This window comes from Sminthopsis crassicaudata, chromosome 2 (assembly GCF_048593235.1).
Source record: "Sminthopsis crassicaudata isolate SCR6 chromosome 2, ASM4859323v1, whole genome shotgun sequence".
Lineage (NCBI taxonomy): Eukaryota > Metazoa > Chordata > Mammalia > Dasyuromorphia > Dasyuridae > Sminthopsis > Sminthopsis crassicaudata.
The window spans coordinates 384,482,270-384,501,908 of NC_133618.1; the positions used below are offsets into that span (position 1 = coordinate 384,482,270).

Sequence of the window (19,639 nt, forward strand, 5' to 3'; positions counted from 1 at the left end):
ATATAATGTATACTAAAATATATATATGACCTTAGATAAATAACTTTATCTATTGAGATGAAGTTTCCTTACTTTTTGGGGGGTAAGAGTGGGCTAGATCAGTAGAAACTCATAGAAATGGGGGCTACTAAACCATACATAAAGATCTCTTGCAGTTCCTCTTGACTTAGAAACCATATATTAACATTACATTTTATTGTATTTATTTTGGTAAATCTTTCCTAATTACATTTTAATCTGCTTTTTCTGTCTCCTCCCCTTCATTCCCAGTTGGGGAATGTTGTGGGCCATGTGTTTGATACCTCTGGGCTAGATGATCTTTAATATAACATCCAGCTATATATCAGAATTTGTTTTCCAGATGAAGAAACTGACGCACAGAGGCACATTGCCTTGCCAAAGTCACCTAGATAGAAATTATTAGAATAAGGACTCAAAATTTGAGCTCTCCCAACTCTCATAGCTCTTTCTACATTACCATATTCCAAATATGACGGTAAATGTCTAAAACTATGCTTTTGTGCAGGAAAAATATACCCACAGTACACTTTTTAATTTAATATACATTATTAGGATTTTCTGTCTCACTTTCTATATCCTTCACTTAGACAATCAACAAAACAATACATCAATTCAAGATTTATAGCATCTGCCAATTTCTGAAATATAAGTGCTCACACTGAAAATTTAACAATTGCCTTTTGTGAATTGGTTCTAGCTGGCTCCAGCATTTCACTGATGTTATATCTCCACTATTTGGTTCATTGTTCAAGTAAATGTCTAAAGAACTGTCTTATCTTTAGAGGGAATTCCTAGGGGCTTGACAAATCTATATCACTCTTGACCTTGGATTTTGCTCATTAGCCTAATATCCCAGTCCAACAGAAAAGCAGAAGTGGGAATTTAGCTTAAGAATGAATGCTTTTGAATCAGAGTATACCCCCAAAATGTGGAGTACTTTGGAGTAAGGTGAAAGGACTTGGGCCTTAAAGGCTTCCTAGAAGAGAACAAATCCAAAAAGTAATGAGATAAAGAACCCAAAGCATTAGAGTGCTCTGTGTGCACAGTGGATAGCACTTGGGCTTGGAGGCAAGAAAAACTGAGGTTAAGTTTTTCCTCAACTACTTAACTGTGTGGTCCTAGGCAAGCCTCATTTTCCTCATCTCTAAAATGGCTTCTAATGATCTACTCCCCATGCTCCTAAACCTTAATGTTCCTTATTTAAAATGGCTATGATAAGACTTGTGTATTTCCCATTTCATCTATGTATTGTAAGAAAAGCCCCGACCTGCATGGTGAAAGCTGATTCAAGTTTGATATCAAGTGAAGAGTCCATCTTGATATCCTTTTACTCTACATAAATAAAAATACTTTGAAGTTGACCAATGAATAACTTCATCTTCCATATCTTTTCCCTGTTCTAGACTTGCAAAATAAGATGCACCACAAAAGAGTGGATGGATTAGGAATGATTCTGAGCAGGGCTTTTCTGCAGCATATGAGTGATGCATGCACAAGCAATTGGGAAATGGAATTCTGGAGGAAATTATCTAGTCATTTAAAGCAAAGCCCAATAAAATTTGAGAAAAAAATCTACTAGGGAAGAAGGACTCAAAATGTGAAGCTTGAATGTCTACTTGGCTTCAATTCATGGTTTGCAATACTGGTTTAAATATGGACACAAAAATGTTTTCAACTTTAACAAAAAAAAAAATAATCTCTAACTATATTTAGATCATAGTGCAACTTTAGATATTATAGTCCTTGCCTTTTAGAAATTCTCTCTCAAAGGAAATTTTAATTCATACGGATTAAATAGTTATTATCCAAAATGGTAATCAGTACACAAAAATGCAGACTCTGCATGCCATGTGAGGTATGGGTAGGAGGCAAGGTACTACAGATTGAGAACTTCCTGAACATTTTGGGAGTGGGGTGGGGGAGACATTTGAATTGGTCCTTAAGGGATAGGTAGAATTTCAACATATGAAGAGAAAAGACATTCTAGGAACGGGAAACTATGAGAGCCGGGGCTTTTACCCAGACATGTATAATGCAGATACAAAGTATAATTGTTCTCTTACCCCTGCCTAGTCCTTTACACTATGCATATGTAAACTAGGGGGTGAGAGGAACTGGCTATCAGCACAGTGGGGAATTCATTAGCATGGGTAAACTGGAAAGTTAAGTGATTGCAATTAAAAACAAATTTTAATGAACAGCACCCAAGTATTTGGTGATATTCCAAGCCCAAATGAATAGTTCAAAAACCATCTTGGCCACTAAAGAACTGTGACTTTGGGAAAGGCTTTTAATTTAGCCCATCTGAGCTTAATTTCAATGGGCTTTCTTTTTTTTTAATGTAATAAATGAACAAATTGGACTAATCTCTAAGGTCCCTTCTAACTCTAAATCCATCATCCTTTGACTTTTAATCCAATCTCTTGACATGAATGTTATTCTGGTACCTGTTGGAATCTAGGTGCTCCCTGAATAAGGAAGTGAGAAGAGAAAGAAAAAGTGAGAAAGAAAACTGGAGAAGTGACAGTTACAACATTTATATAACACTTTAAAATTTACAAATATTTCTCGTTTGAACTTCACAGAAACTCTAGAAGATAGTTGCTCCTCTTATCTCAGTTTCATAAATGGGAAAACTGATGCAGATGTAAATTAAGTCATTTCTCCAGTCGGTACTAAGCTACTATTTGAATTCAAATCTTCTTGACTCCCAAATCCAGTGATCTGTACACTTGCTTTAATAAAGAGGCATCACAAAGTGTGGATGCTGGCCTTGACATTTCGTAACTAGATAAACCTCAGTTTGCTCCTTAAAAAAAATAAGAGAGAGATTAATGTTACCTGGCTGGGTAGTTATGAAGAAAACTGTAAATGTGGTCTATTATTAACCAGAGGCCAGCTCTCAGAATTTTCTTTCCTTTGTGATTCTTCTCACCTTCAAGAAAAAGATAGCTTTTGTCTGGTAAATTGGAAGGAGAGAGGAGAAGGCATTATTTCAAATTCTTCCGAACAGTTTTTCCTCACCAGCCTTTGTGCATATCTTTGACCATTTCGCCCCCCTAAGTTTGACCATTAAAGTCCTTTCAGGCACAAACCTGTGCAGCAGGTTCTCCCAGCCCTCTAGGGAGATTCCTGATATGTAACATTGATAATTCCAGACTTTGCCTCTCCTCTAAATCACAAGAGAGCTATTTTATTTTTCTTAAGGTGAGAGGAAGAGGGAGAACCATATATAAAGGCAGACATTTCCTTTTCACATATAATTTAATTCTACTTTTCAGGGTCCAAGATGTAATATTCTGAGAACACCCTGAAGGCAAAAGTCTTATCACACTATACTTGGGATTTGCCTATCATTAAGCCCAGTTTAGTTCAGATTTTTTGAATACTCGACTATTTATGGTTTCTTTTCCCCCCTTTTTCTTTGTGTAACTGTTAGTGCTATTCTTGACACACGTCAGACATTATTATGGTATGGCAATGAGTCTCCATGATTTTACTCCCTATTGTATTTTAAGCTCTTTGAACTCAATTCCATTCTTATGAACAAAAATTATTAACCTCCTATTGTGTGCCCTGCACTTGCTAGACTGGGGAAGAAGTACAGTTTAGATACAACTTATTCCCTGCCTTCAAGTAGCTCCTTCTCTCCTCTGGTTTAGTTTGTAACGAGTTGTCATCTCTCTTGCCAAAGCCAGTTCTCTTATTTGTGCCCTTGATCTCATTCTTTGTGAACTCATTCCTTTGATTCTCTAGGAAAGCTATCTTACCCTTAGTCAATCTCTCTACTCTCTATAACTACTATCATTTAAAAAACAAACCAAAAAAAAAAACAAAAAAAAAAACACCTGTCACTTGATCCCAACATCCAGTAAGCTCTTCCCCCTTTCACATTCAAGCTCTTAGAAAACATTATCTATACTTTCTTCATATTAATATTTCTTTTACTTCTCAACCTACCTTCTGGTATCTTTTGCCATTTATTTTCTTTTTCAATTAATTTTACAAAATAGGAACTAAGGGAACTCTAGTGTTAAAATTACTTTCCTAGTCACATAGCTAATAAGTGTCTGAGGCTAGATTTGAACTCATAAAGATAATTTTTTTTGATTCCAAGATCATAATGCTATCCACTGTACTACCTAGATGTCCTCTGCCTTCTGGTACCAATAGTCAACTAAACTGCTCTTTCCACTTATCAAAGATCACTTAATTGCAATATTCTTTGCTTTGTCCTTAGCTTTCTTAATTTCTGTATGGTTTTTGGCACCCTCCTCCTGAATTCTCTCTCTTAATTTAATTTTTGTGACATAATTGTTGAGTTGAACCAATAATACATGTACTTAAGAAACATAGTGGAAAAAACATTACATCTGAAATCAGAGTACCTAGTTTAGATTCTGAACTCTGCTACTTAGAAAAATCACTTTTACTTTCTGGTGTCTTCAGTTTCTTCATTTGTTAAATGAAAGTAACTTATCAGTGCCAAGTTCTCTTCCTGTTTTAAACCCCCAAATTCCTAATATTACATGATAAATACATTAGAGAGCTCCAAAATAAAATTTGATTGTAGGTGGTCCAAAATGGAAAGAACAAAGGATAATTTTTTTGAAGGAGATATCATTTGAGTTAACCTTTTTAATGAGTAGAAATTACACACCATGTCTTATTTTTCTTTATATCTCTCAGACCAGGGGGGGCAAGGCTTTATAAGTGGTAAGTGCTTAATCAACCAATGTTTGTGGGGTAAGTGAATTATATAAACTGTTGATCTGAGTTGATTGTTATTGTGTTCTTATTAAAAGCAAGCAGTATAATGAAAAACCTTATCATTAATCAAAGGATAAAGTCAGAAAAATTCTGAACTTGGAAGTTAGAAGTCCTGCTTATTAATCTAACCTTAAAAATGTCTCTTCACTACTCTGAGATTTAGTGTTTTCATTGGTTAAAAAGGGGATAATGTTCTGTTTCCATGTACTCCTCTCAATTTGGTTTGAGGCTTAAATGATGAGTATTACAATAATTTAAGAATAATACTAAGTAACTAATCTGAAACATTTTTAAGATTTGCAAAGAATATTACATACATTATTTCATTTGGTCTATACCACCATCCAGATTGATGAGTGCTAAACATATATATATATATATATATATATATATATATATATATACAGAAAATTGAAGCTAAAAATAAACACATTATTTTGCCCAGAACTATATAGTAGATACTAAAAACAGTTTTTGAGCTAAGGTCTTCCTGACTTCAAGAATTGCATTTTATCCCTCCGTATCATACTTCCAAAGTGTTATACAGATTTAAGAATTATGGGAATTATGATGGACTGGAAATGAACTGGTCTTTGAGTCAAAAAAACATTTCTTAATCATAAGCACTTATTATATACTTACAAATTGTGTGACCTTCAGTAAATTGTGCTGATTTCAGTATCTCCTGTAAGAGTGATAATAATCCTTATGCTACCTGAATCACAGAATTATTTTTAAGAAACTTGATTTGTAAATAGTGAACAGCACTGGAAAAATTTGAGTTGTTATTTGTATTTTATTGTTGGCTCACAGTTGGGTGGATGGGTAGTTCAGATGAAAGTATGGGGGAATCTAGAAAAGAACTCAGGGTTGAGATTTACGATAGATCCCATTGAAGAAACTGCAGTGAAGGAAGTTCTATTGGACTTAGTCAGAAGAGACAGAAGTGTGACAAAGTTATATTATTTCACACCTCAGTGGAAAATACTGATTTCTTTTAAGTCCCAGGATTTTAAGAATGTGGGCAAGCTATATATCTCTCTGGAGAAATTGCCTGAAGAAGCCAGCAGCAATAAGAAGACTGAAGAATGGAATCATGGGGACCAATCAGATAGTTCGCTCTTTGTGGCAGCTAAAGCTGCTCATTTCTCAGAGGATCTAGAAGAAGAAATCATTGATCGCAAAGTGATTTCAAGGTATTTGGTATTAACAGAGTTTTCTCTCAAATTCAAGAACCTGAAAATGACTTTCTTAATTGCATCTCACTTTATGATGGGGCACAACCTGGCACAAAAGGAAGGAGCACTGGACTTTTAAGCCAGAAGACCTGGGTTCTAGGCCCAAAACTGCCACTCACTAGTTACATGACTTTTACAAGTCATATAATTCCTCTGAGCCTCAGTTTCCTCATCTTTAAAGCAGGCATAACTCCCATATGGTTCACTAGGTTATTTCAAAGAAAGTAACCTTAAAACCCTATATAAATGTGATTTTAGTTAATAAATATGAAATTATTTTGCACTTGTAAAAGACCATTTAAGTATAAGGCATAACTACCATAATGGGAAGGCAGAGGTTTATGTGGACAATTATAACATAAGTATTATTCTCAGCTTCATTAGCCAGTCCTTCACCAGATCTGTAAAATGAGCAAAAAAAGGAAGATTTAAGTTTTATCTCCTCTTTTTAGCTGTATTTACCCTCTGATGGAGGTATTAACCAGCAGTGAAATAATTATTAACAGAAGGAAACAGAAGAACTTGGTCAATTTGCAATCACTGGTAGGCCTTAAATGGGCCTAAATGTCACTAAAAGGCAATGGAAAGTGAATTGTAAACATCTCCTTTGATCATTCAGAAAGCATAAGAAAGAGGAGTGGAAACCCAGTGCTGAAATAAACCCAGGCTTTTTATATTCCATCTCTATCATTTATACATCTGCATGACTTTGGATGAAGCTCTTCCTCAGTCTTAAGTTTCAGTGTCTCTGCTTAAATAATCTCAAAAATCTCTTTCAGATATAAATTCTACAAAGCCTGATAGTTTAATAGCATATATGCTGAATAATCTCCTAGCCTTCTGTATCCAAAAATGAACATTCATGGTGATTCTTATATCTTTATGTTTAAGAAAATATGTTTGAGGGGCAGCTAGGTGATGCAGTGGATAGAGCACCAGCCTTGAATTCAGGAGGACCTGAGTTCAAATGTGGTCTCAGACACTTAACACTTCCCAGCTGTGTGACCCTGGGCAAGTCACTTAACCCCAGCCTCAAAAAAAAAAAAGAAAATATATTTGACAGATATTAATATCCAGCTGTCTTTGAATATGATCTTTAAGACTGTCTTTGAATATTCTAGAGTTTGAATGGATCCCAAAGTTGAACTAGACTCATTGCTTACCCCACCTAACTTGGAATAGATCTTAAAAATCTCAACCTTTTATTAAACTAAAATTTATCCCTCTTTCCCAATTTCCATCTATTGTACCTATGTACCTTGTATCTACGGCTGAGCAGAAATGAAGAAGAGAAAACATTAGATGACTAATCTTTGTTCAGGGCTCCATGCTATGTCCTTGAAATATAAAGGAAAATGACAATTCCTGCCCTTGAGAAAATGATAACAATCTAGTTGGGGGAAGAAGGACAGATCCAAATAATCATAATAGAAGATAGAATAAAATAAATATACACAACACACCAAGCAGGCACAAAATATTTGGTGAAGGAATTCCTAGCCAGGGAAATTTATTTTTAGAGGAGATATGGTACCTGAACTATATTTTGAAATAAGAGGAAGAGACATTTAAATGCTCCAGTCCCCCCAGATGTGAACAGTGGCATGTGCATAAATGCTAAGAGAGGTCTGGATGAGATGAAGAAATGATAGGAATAATATAAGTAATAATAGTAATAAAATAGATTAGGAAATAAAGCTTTCCTGAAATATAGGTTGTATATGAAAAAGAGAGCTGAGAAGGAAGGCTGAAAAAATAGGATAAAGCTAGACAATTTTAGACCTTAAATGTTAGTGTTTGTATTTTTTCTTATAGGATATTGAGAATCAATGAAGTTTTTTGAGTAACGGGGTAGCATGATAATAGTGGGGCTGTATTAGGAAAGTTCTTTTGACCAGAGTGAAAAAAAAATACATGGGAGAAAAAGATAATAAATTCGTTTTAAGACCATTAACATGTCTACTCTGTCTTTTCTTCTTTGGATTAGATGTCTCTGATCCTCATTAAATATTATTTCAAGTCTGCTCACCGTCCAGGTCACTTTCTCAGTATTCTTTCTAAAAGGTTTGCCCAGAACTAGAACTAGATGCTGTGGCCTAATCAGAACAGAGAATTAGTTCTACATTAATGCCTGCCTTCCACATCACATTTTTGCTTCATAGTGATCTTGCAAGTCTCTGAAACCTTTAAGTCTTTTTTAGATTACTTGTTTTCTAGCCCACCTCTCTTGAACTTTTTCAATATTTTTTTAATCCAAGAACAGGACTTTTATCTCTCTCCTTAAATTTCATTTTTAGCCTGTCATTACAGTCGGTTGACATTTTTTGAAATCAGCATTCTACTATCCAGTATTGCATTATCTATATTCTATCTTCTAACTTCAACTTCTATAATATGTATTGACAAGTTCAATTCAGCACATATTTATTAAGTATATTTTATATAGAAGACATTATGCTAGGTCTCTGGTCTCTAGGTAACCAGGACAAAAATGAAAAATAGTTCTTGTCCTCAAGGAGCATGCATTCTACAGGGAGACACAACATGTACCAGATAATTTGTTACAATGTAATTTGATAAAGAAGAGAACTACTAGAGGGCTTTGAGAGAGTTTCATAAGCCTTGGGGCTGGGAGGGGGGGGGAAGCTTTTAAAAGGAAGAGGTAAGGAGAAAGAATGGACCATGGACCTAGGGAAATGGAATAAAGATGAGATAGAAGACTAATAGCCTGGTTTGCAATATAAATTAATGTGAAAGGGGGTAATATGAAATGTCTGGAAAGGTAGGTTAAATCCAAACTGTAGAGGATCTTAAATGCTAGATTGAAATGTTTGCCTTTTGTCTTAGAGTCTTTAGGGAGTCACTGGAGAGAATTGTATATGGAAGTGACATATTCAAGTCTGTGTTTTGGAAGATTATTTGGAAAACAGATCGACAAGGGAAGAGGCTAGAGAGAGGCCAAGAGTAGTGGCCCTGAAAGTAAAGAAGAGAAAATGAATGTGAGAAATGTCATCTTAGCATCAACTTAGCAATTGATTTTCTGGGTGAAGGTAGAAACATTAAGGATGACCCTAAGGTTATAAATCTGGGTGATTAGGAATCTTTCTAGTACTATCAATAAAAATAGAAAAGCTCACATGAGGGGAAAGTTGAGAGAGAAATAGAATAAGTAATGTTTGAATACTTGGAATTTGAAATGCCTTTGGGATATCCAAGTAAGAGATGATTTGCAAGCAATTGGTAATGTGAGAATGCAGTTTAATAGAAGTTGATACTAGATATAGAGATATAAGTCATGAGAAAATACAATTATAAATATTGAACAGAAAGAGGCTTTAGATGTGTCATCTATTCTAGATGTCATTTTACAGTTGAGGAAACTGAAGCCCAGAGAAGTTCATTTACTAATTCATTGTAACAGAACTGGGGGTGGCTGAGCTAGGATTCAAATCCAGGCCCTCCAACTCCAAAACCAGGATTCTGTTTACTGCTCCTTGCTTCCTCATGTTCAAAGATAATTGGAAGCAGATGAAATCTCTACGGCAGAAAATGTGGAGAGAGAAGAGAACCCAAAAGAGATCACTGGGGGACGTCTATCTTAGGAGATGGGAGATGGATGATGACTCAACAAAGGAGATTGAAAAGAAGCAGTCCTACAGGTAGGATTAGTGGAAAAGACCAGTCAGCTCAGAGGAGAAAAAGGAGAAAACAGTGTTACTAAAACCAAGGAAGAAGAGAGTATTCAGGAGAAAGAGATGATTACCACCAAAAAGTTGCAGAGAGGTCAAATTGGATGAAGATTGAGAAAAGGTTAGAGGAATCATTTCAAAGATCACTGATAGAATTTGAAGGAGCATTTGTAAATCAATGCAAAAAGGTGAAAATTCAAATGAGTGGCAGGTAAGGAACTAGAGTCAAATGAAAGCAGATAACTTTTTATATAAGTTTGGCTATGAAAGGGAGAAAAAATGGAAGATGCTAGTTTAAGGGTATGGTTGCATTAAAATAAAGTCTTTTTTGTTTTGTTTTTTAATGATGGATGTTTTTAAAGATGGGGATTATCATTTGTGTGCTTTAGGCCAGTGGGAAGAAACTGAAGATTGACATCAGGGAGAGGGAAAATAGGAACGATCAAAAGACAATGATTCTGGAGGAGAGGAGAATGCATGGGATCAGAGCCTCAAAGAAAAGTTGACTATGAGAAAGTACTAGCTCTCCTTCAGAGACTGGGGCAAGGGAGAAGACAAGTGGTGAGATGCAGAATGGGATAAGTAAAAGCTCACCGTATGTTGGATAGCAGGAAGATCGCTTGAGGAACTGTACTAGACAATCAGAGAGAAATAAAAAGACAGCCATGTAGCACTGAGGAGCCAGTTTTAGATTAGATTGAATTAATTTTGCAGTTGACTTGATGAGCAAGTGTATGACTTATGCCAGTAGCATTTAACAACATGGGAGCAGGAGCAGTGAGGAGAATGATGGGCTCAACCTTGGATCATTGATCGGAAGGTGTGCTCAAAGTCTTACTAATGTCTACATGCAAATCTCAAGTATAAAGGCTAGAATAGAGAGAAAAACTGAAGGCCAAGTATTGAATTCAGGAAGAAAGGAGGAAGAAAGGAGAATTGTAGATCATAGCAACAAAGAATTGGATTGAGAGAGATGGATGGATTTAATGAACTTCAAAAGGGTAGAGGCTTCAAAATAAAAGTTTTGGAGTACAAGTATGCATATGGCATAGCCTCCCAGTGCTGACACATCCTTTGGGAGTATTGCTGTTGGCCCTTGAAATAGTGTTTGCTTCTTTTGGATGAAACATACTGGGTTTAGAGAGGAGATAAGCCTCAGAAAATAGGAAGTCTCATAGGAAATGCTAGTGAATATGATCCTTTAGATTATGTTCTCTATATACCTACAGTCTATGATTGTAGCAATAATAAGCAAGGAATTTGCTGAGTCTTTTGTTGTTGTTATTGTTGACCAATTTTCTAAGCCATATCACTAGCTCAGGGCAACCATGGATTTATCATAACCATTGACATGGATGATAGAGATGGGGGTTATGACTCTTTATCCCTGTAGCAACTTCTTTCCCCACAGCCTGCATTGCCACCAACCCCCCTCCCCAACCTCAGGATCAAAATGAATCAAACATTCTATGAGTTAGACTACCTTCTGTCCTAGAAGGACCATACCCACGGGCTGTTTCCTTTTCCATTCAATGGAATTTGTTTCAGATGCAAGAATTCTGAGTTATGGCTCTGCCCGATGTCAGATGTTATGGAAGAAGGAATTATCATTAGTGGAAAGTTGGTCATGAATTCAGCTTCTTATGAAGAGGAAAATTTCTATGAGTACAAAAAGTTATTAGTAAAAATGTTGAAAAATGAGAGGGTCAAGACCAATCCATGTATCTCTGTTCTAAATATTCTTCTCCTCCTTATTCAGTATAATCTGACTGTATTAGATCCATTAATCTGTTTTCTTTGGATTTGGTCTACTCATTTCTGGAATCTGCCAAATTGTGTTCTTAACATGCCATCCAGAAAACATCACTGAGGGTTTTTTATTAGATGCTGAAGAATATAGATATATATGGAGTGCTTATAGAAAGAAGACAGTGGACTGAAAGAGACCAGAGATCTTTGGAAGAAATTAATCAAAAGGCCAAAGCTCTTTGGAAGGGATTAATTAAAAAGCCAAACCTCTGACAGCACAGCACAGCACATTAAATGGACAGGATCAAGGGCTTTAGTGAAGAGGGATAGGACTTGGAAAACAGAAGAACTCGCTCTTCCTTGGAGAGTAGAGCAAAAGAGTAGATTACAAATAAATAAGTTACTGTGCCATGATTGCTCATAATGAATTTTAAGTCTATAGTATGTATAACCTGTTTTGAAAATTACAATGAATTTTTATCCATCTGCAGTTTGGTAGAACCTTTTCCATTCTCCAAAAATTCCTCAGTTCTTTCATATAAATAACAAACTGATGGCTAGGGTGAGGGAAAAGCAGTGGAAAGGGAACTACGGGGAAGAGGCAAGATGAATCTTAGTGAAGGAACCTGGCAGGAGCTAGCAAGAAGTCTGACTTCTCTTTTTCTCTGTTTCTTTGTAATCCTCACCAGTGTTACAGGGAATAGGGGTTGGGATGGGATAGAAGAAGGTGAAAAGTGCATATTTATTTCTTCTTGACGATATAATTCCTGGTATTACACATCTTCTTCTCCACTTGTGTACTTTAGTCTGAGCCTGCCTTGCCAGGCAAACATACCTCCACTTTTAAATACCAAAGATGACCCTAGGGCAAACATAATTAGGATGTTTGCCTTTTCATTGTGACACTAACCATAGCTATGAAGAAATCATGTGAAAGTACATGACCTCATCATGGTAATACCCGCTGGATAGTTCTTATGTAGGTTTATGCATGTGTCATTTTTGGAGAACTGACCCACTTGGGCATGATGCTATATAATGCAACTGTGAAATATAAATTAAATGCCATTATAATCAATGTCACAACTAACATTATAATTATATCCAGTAGTAGAATGTATTAGAGGTGGTGGTAGAGAACAAAAGTGAACTTAGAGCTCTTTCTGAAGTTATCGAAGTGAGAGGCTCAGATCTTCTATTAACAAGACCTGACATGGAACAAATAACTGCACCATTTTTAGCTTCACTTTCCTCATTGGTATATAATATTTCTTGAATCATTGTGAGAGGCATTTAAGAATTTTTGTGAACTATAATCTTGGCCCAGTGACAGAATAGTTAAAAAAAAAAAGCCAATATCAGAGGCTGAATTCTTAGAATCATGGAAACAATTGAATTGATCAGCTATATGACTCTTCCCTATCATTTGGAAAAATGGTGTCGGTTTATAAAAGTCATGTTTTAGGAAGAACATTGACAAATAGGAGTAGCTCCAGAGGAGGGTGACCAGAATGTTGACAAGCCTAGAAACAAGGAATGAAGGATTTATGGATGTTTACATTAGAGAAGGCACAGGACTTACTTAATAGCTACTTTCAAGTATTTGACTGTCATGTAGAAGAGATATGTAATAGATTCTGTTTGGCCTTGGAAGGTAGAATTTGCAAAGAGACAAGTTTTCATTCATTGTAAGAAGAAACTTTCTAGAACTTAGAATCATCACAAAACCAGAATAAATTGCCTGAGAAAATGGTGAATTTCCCCATCACTAGAAGTCTTGAAGCAAAGTAGGCCACCATTTATTGTGGTTATTATGGTAGAGGAGGGTCCCAGTCCAAGTATAGGTGGATTGGCTCTGAGCTCCTTTTAACATCTGGTTAAATGAAATGTGGTATATTTAAATGAATCCATGATTTCATCGAAGTGCTTTGTTCATATCTTCTCATTCTGAATAACTTTTGACCTTCTTCCTTAAATCCTTGAGAGAAGATTTTTCTAATATTTTGGAGGCCAACTACTGCTTTAAATATTTCATAACTGAGTACATCAGTAGAGATAACTAAATAACTAACTTCCCTCTTTTTCTGATCAAATATATTTTCAATGGTATTTTTTACTTTGCTTCTCACATGCAAGTCATTGTTGGTGAGTGACATTCTTACAGCTCATAACTATCATGCATCTTTTCATTTCCTTTTAGGCTACACTGTGCTTCTAAGATTGTAGAATTTCATCTCAGAGATTATTGTTGTTAAAATGATAGATTTTTATTTTAGGGATCACTAAAAATAATGTAAGTTATTATGTGTTTAGCTCAACTTATTATGAGTAGATTGACAATTCAGCTACATATCATTATTTGGGCAAGAAATGTATTTTTCATCCACTTTTTCCTGTTTGGTTGATTAGGTTGTGGATTTTACTGAAGAGAGTTTATATTATTTCCAGGATTTGAGGCAATCAGCTTTGCTATTCATAAATAGAAACTTCCATAGAATAATTTTTTTCCTGTAGGAAATCTCCCCATTACACCCTTCTCAGCTTTCAAGCTATTTGAGGCTATTCTTCTTATTTGATGTTGACTTTCAATGGATTATTGAACAAAATTATTTCTTGTGGTAGCCTTTATCATGGAGTTTTGTAATATATTAATAGATGAATGGGAGATTCCCTTGAGGAGTGCCTTTATACATTCTATTCTACCAAGTACTTTTTTGGGAAAGAGGGAGGTGTTAATTGGCACATCTTAGAAATAACAGAATCTTATATTTTGAGCACTTCTCAATCAGTCCTTCATATGTCTATAAGATGTGGTCTGTTCTAGAAAATAAACTTTCCTTATATTTTCATCCAAGATTCCTTCATTTCATGCTCAGCACATTCAAAAAGATTGTAGAGACATAAAAGTAGACTTTATTGATTATTGATGGCTTATTTGTTTTTTAAAGTATTTCTAAATGTGTATTTCTTTTCAATAAGTGCCAACCCCTTAAAATAATTTAGATATCTATGTAAATAGAGGAACTTTAACTCCTTTATTTTCAAGTGCTCTTGTCTCCTTTTCTGGTGAGTTAATTCCTGCCAAGTTCTATGAGGTTCTTTCTTGTTTTCACCTCATTAACTCAAATGTTCTTTGTCTTTGTAGTTTCTATTTTAGATTGTGACTTCACCAATTAAAATAAGAGTTCTTGAACTCTTATATCTGGTTAAATTTAAATTGTCAAACATGTTTGGATTTAAGCATCAAGAATGAATTTTAAATTTTCTAAGAATGGACCAAATTAATTCTTCTAGGGCATCAAAGAGTTATTTTCCATATTTTCATTGAGGGACCATGAAAAAAATGAGAAGAGAATTTGGGGATATGCTATAGATTTGGAATTAGGAAACCTGTTCCTCTCCCTTCACCCCATCCCCAGAATTTTCTCTACCTTTGAATGTATCATTTCTACTTTTTAGCTCCTAATTGACCTTGATTATAGAACTACAAGAACTAAAGAAACTTTAGATATCATCTAGTCAGACATTCTTATTTTTCCTCATTTGAGGCAATTGTGGTCTAGAGAAATGTGGCTACTCATCCATGATTAAACAGGTAATAAAGAGCAGCACCACATGTTCACTGACTTTCAATCCAGTGTGCTCCAAGTTCTCTTCCAGCCCTAACAGTCATGAGCCATGTTACCCCTCTAAAAAAATATAATTCTAAATACCTGTTATATAGTTTCCTTCATGACTTTCTTTGATTTCCCTCAATTTCATTTCTTTTAGAACCAGGGCCTAGATTGTACAATTTATAAACACACTGCTAATATGGCAAAAAGAAAGGAAAAAGTCTCTTATCTATCTTTACATTTGAAATTTTGAGTCTCTATGTGCCTAAAGCTAATATAACAAAAACTCTGTATATGGGAGGCTGTAACTCTGAAATGGATAGAGATGGCTTAATAACAATTTAAAATAATTTATTGGTTTTCTAGGACCAGCCACAGTGACTCCAGCCTTTATGTCCGAAGACAGAATAATAGATCCTCAGACATGGTTAGTATGTTCATTTCTTCCTTGCTACAACTCCTTGCTAACTCATCAAGTCCTTTCTATCCCAGGCTTAATCCAGGTTTTGAAAGCAAAATTATAGTCAAATATGGAAAGGAGATGACAATCAATTGACATCTTGTGGTTAAGGAAGAACCAATCAGATTACCAATTTGAACAAAAAAGGAAAATGTAAATAGATTTAGGAATTAGAAAAACTATTTCACTATGAAAACATATGAAAAATCTATAAAGTTAATTTCCTAATAGAGCAAAGTAACTGAAGATTAATTTTACCTTTAGAAACGATTGAATTTTGAAATAAATGATTTAGAAATGAATTTTTCCATTCAATAAAAATGAATTAAACATCATCTTAGATGATTTATAAACATGATATTATACCAAGGTGCTAAGTATATACTAAGATGAAAAAGGATTTTTTTTTCTTAATGTGTAAATCATATGGTCAGTATAGCATATTTTGAGACAGAGGTAGAATAGAAGCTATAGAGTTCTGAACTTGGAGTCTTAGGGAATTACCTAAAGCAATGAATGAGAGACTTTGATTTGTCCAGGGTCATACAACCATGTTATTAAATTTATTAAATTTAAATGGATCTTGTGCATTAGTTTTTCCAACTCTGAAATCGCCTATGTTCACTATACCACAGAGGCTGTCAGCATAATGCCAATACTGCCATACTAAGAACTAGAAAAATAATGTATGGGCCCCTCACATTTTTGATGCAAATACACACACACACACACACAGACAGATGCATGTGCATGTGCACAAAATTATTTAATTGAACTGAACTGAAAGAGCTTTGTAAAGCACTAAACACATATATTATTGTTGCTATACTATTATTAAAGATATCACATATTGCATATGCATATAATGTTTATATATATTTTATGTGTTATTTTTATATATGTCATATGTATATGTTTATATAAAGAATTGTAGTTATCTATCTATACTCATATTTCAAGAATCCAGAAAAATCCCATTTCTATTAAAAATTTCATGGATATCTCTCTTTCCAGTATTTCATTCTGGTTTTTTGGTTTGTATATTTAATGGTAGGATCATGTCAGCCATGGCCGTTTGAGACCTTCAGACATGGAAGAAAGAAGAACTCGGTTATTAATCAGGTAGGTAATATTTAAAAATTGAAAAACAACATCCCATGATCATGATGACAGTTCTATACCATCATAAGATGGCAGATGTATTATGTTGGAAAGAATTCCTGTATTTGCATTAAAACTCTAAGACAAAAGTTGGCCCAAGTCTCAAAACTGTCAAAAGAGAATGATAGTACTTCTACTGCTTCTCTTACAGGGTAATTTAAAGGGAATAAAAATGTTAAGCACTATAGAAACATATTAATTATTATAATAAGATATTATTGATAACAATAATATACCCATAATCTTTAAATTAATTTAAACTGATTGTTTTAGAAAATACAGCCAATGGGATTTTTATAAATTAATACAAATGGGGGATAGGTTGGCAAATAAATTAGGGGGAAGGGGAATGATGACTATTTCAGTTCCATACCTGGTTCAGAAAATAAATCAATTTTACTTTCACCCCCAGGGTGAGGGTGGGAAAAACATCAGTGTTAAGTGGGAAAAGAGGATGTTAGAATCCTGAATATACATTTAGAACAATAGCATAAACTCATTATAGGAAGCAGATCCAGTATGTAAGACAGAGAAGTAGCAAAAACAATTCTAGGATCCTCTTCCTCATCTGATGATTATGCGTGACCAATGATGATGAGCCTGACAAATGAGTTAATGTTTTAGGATATCACTGCAGGTATCATACTAAGAAATTCACTGAGCTAATTTTACAGGTCTGTGGATTTAATGTAGACATGAAGAGGGGATGCAAAAGTGCAAGGAAATCTAAGAAATTTTCTTACTGTTGAAGAATTATCTACATTAAAGCTAATTTGACTAGAATGATGTTTGGCTAGGTTGTTATGAAATGTTAAGTTCCAGAAAAATCACTTGTTGCCTTCTTAGAAAGTAGAAGAACATCAAAGTATGAATTCCAGAATAAGACAAGTGATAGTCCCATTGTTCTCTACACTGGTCAGGCCATATTTAAAGTTATTATGGATAGTTTCTCCACAGCATATCTTAGAAATAAGATTGACAAACTGAAGTGTCATCAAAGGAAATCAAAACAAGGTAGTGAAAGCCCCCAAGATCCTGACATCTAAGAATCACTTGAAAAAAATGGGAAAATTTAACCTTGAAAATAGGAGATCTATAAGACGTAATAATCATCTTCAAGGATTTGAAAAGCTGTCAAGTATCAAAGGGATTCAACTCAGTGTGCTTGTTTTCAGAAAATAGCATAAAGAGGATGTTACAGAAGATTTGGGCACAGTATAAGGAAAAACTGCCTAATCTTACATGCAACCTCTTCTGGTTTCTGCATGTAGATCTCCTAATTCATAGCTTGTATTTCAATAGCCACTATTTCAGTCCTCATCTGTAGGTTCTGTTCTGCCATGCAGCAGGCCCCCATCTCCATATCAAACAGGAATACAAACTAATCTTTTTATGTTTTTATTTTTTATTTTGTTTTTTTTCAAATTAATATTAATACCAGTTAAAGCAAGTGCCATTGGACAAATCTTCTGAAAATCAAATTGTAGAGTAAACCATTTTTATAAATGATTAAGAATGGTGCTCTCTGCCAATGGATAATTGAGAAATGAATATAGTCAACTATCTTTGTTAAAAATATGATAGAAATAATGTTACAAATAGTGATAGAAATCATTTCAAATGGGAGGGTAAGTTACAAAATTACTGTTAGTGGACTGCTCCATAGGTAGTGAGATATTCCTGTCAGTGGAAATGTTCAAATGAAGGCAGGCCAACAACTAGTTGGGATTGTGCTTGAGAGAATCCATGCATTAGAAGGAGCCTTGGTGCTAGAAAGAATAATAGCTTTTATTATTTTTTGTATCTCATCTGTCTAAAGGACCTCAAAAATCAGAAGTTGTACTTATTTTCAAAGTATGGTGTGGAGATCCCCAAGAGTCAAACCTATTTTCATGATAATAATAAAGACATTAATTTTATTTTAATTATGGTATAATTAACAAAACCTGTATACACAAATGTTCAGAAATGGTAAATTAGTCCAACTGTACCTGAGTAAGATCTTTCTCTACAATATTCCCAAGAATCAATTATCCAACCTCTGCATGAATACTTTCAGTGAAGAAAAACTCATTACCTTACAAAGCAATCCATTCCATTTTGGGACAACTCTTATTGTTAGAAAGCTTTTCTTTCTATGGAGCAAATGAAAACATCAGAGCTTGTCTCTGAGTTTACACTGTCCTTACCTTCTGCTGCCTAACAGATACCTAAGAGATGCCTTCTTCATCCTATTCACTGGATCATCTCTCAGGTCCCTTATCACTCTTAAGTTCTGTGACTCTCAGATTCTTTGATTTTGAGCTTCTGTGAAAGCCCTTATTTTCTATTGAGACCATCAGGTTGGACTACTGTCCAGTGTTTACCCCTCTCCTTGGTCCTGACTCATTTCATAGTCCCACTACCCTGTCTACTTATCCAGTATCAGCTCATAATGCTCCCTGTCTTTCTTTTCTAGGAAGGTGAGCAATTATGGAGAGGCCATGCTGCAAGATCATGGTACCCACTCTGACTCATTTGTACATTTTGCACAACAACAAGACTTGGTGTACTTCATCCTCTTCCTCTGGTTGCTGGTTTACTGCCTCTTGCTCTTTCCGCAGCTTGATATCAAAAAACTTTGATTTGTGTGTTTCAATAATAAAGGACAGAGACTTAATTGTATTTTTTTAAATATTAGGGGTGGTTGTTGAGAAGAATCAAGGTATGTACAGATCAGTGATTGGGGTGAAATATAAACTTATCTCTGATCAGTTCAAGGATAAGGCTGTCTTTATTCCTTGGTACTAAAATTGTCACAAAATATGTGTAAGAAAAATAAGTAAATTAATTACCAGAAAAAATTTTAAGTTGATGGGTTTTGCTTTATCTGCATTTAGTCCTTCAAAAGAAGAAGCTGCCATTACATGTCAATTTGGGCTATAGTTCCTTTATGTC

The 19,639-nt window shown here is 34.8% G+C and overlaps 1 protein-coding gene across 2 annotated transcripts in view; it reads left to right on the top strand.

Annotated features, from left to right (window-relative positions):
- CLMN (calmin) overlaps positions 1-19,361 on the top strand; it is a 158,145-nt gene extending 138,784 nt beyond the window's left edge. Inside the window, exons 10-13 of one of the 2 annotated variants that reach the window (XM_074291380.1) lie at positions 5,794-5,987; positions 15,448-15,508; positions 16,596-16,663; positions 19,161-19,361. In XM_074291380.1, the coding sequence (XP_074147481.1) occupies positions 5,794-5,987; positions 15,448-15,508; positions 16,596-16,663; positions 19,161-19,326 (489 nt within the window). In that variant the 3' untranslated portion in view covers positions 19,327-19,361. The remainder of the gene's footprint in view (positions 1-5,793; positions 5,988-15,447; positions 15,509-16,595; positions 16,664-19,160) is intronic. The other variant, XR_012486627.1, reaches the window with a different exon arrangement.
- Positions 19,362-19,639: the final 278 nt, after the last annotated feature.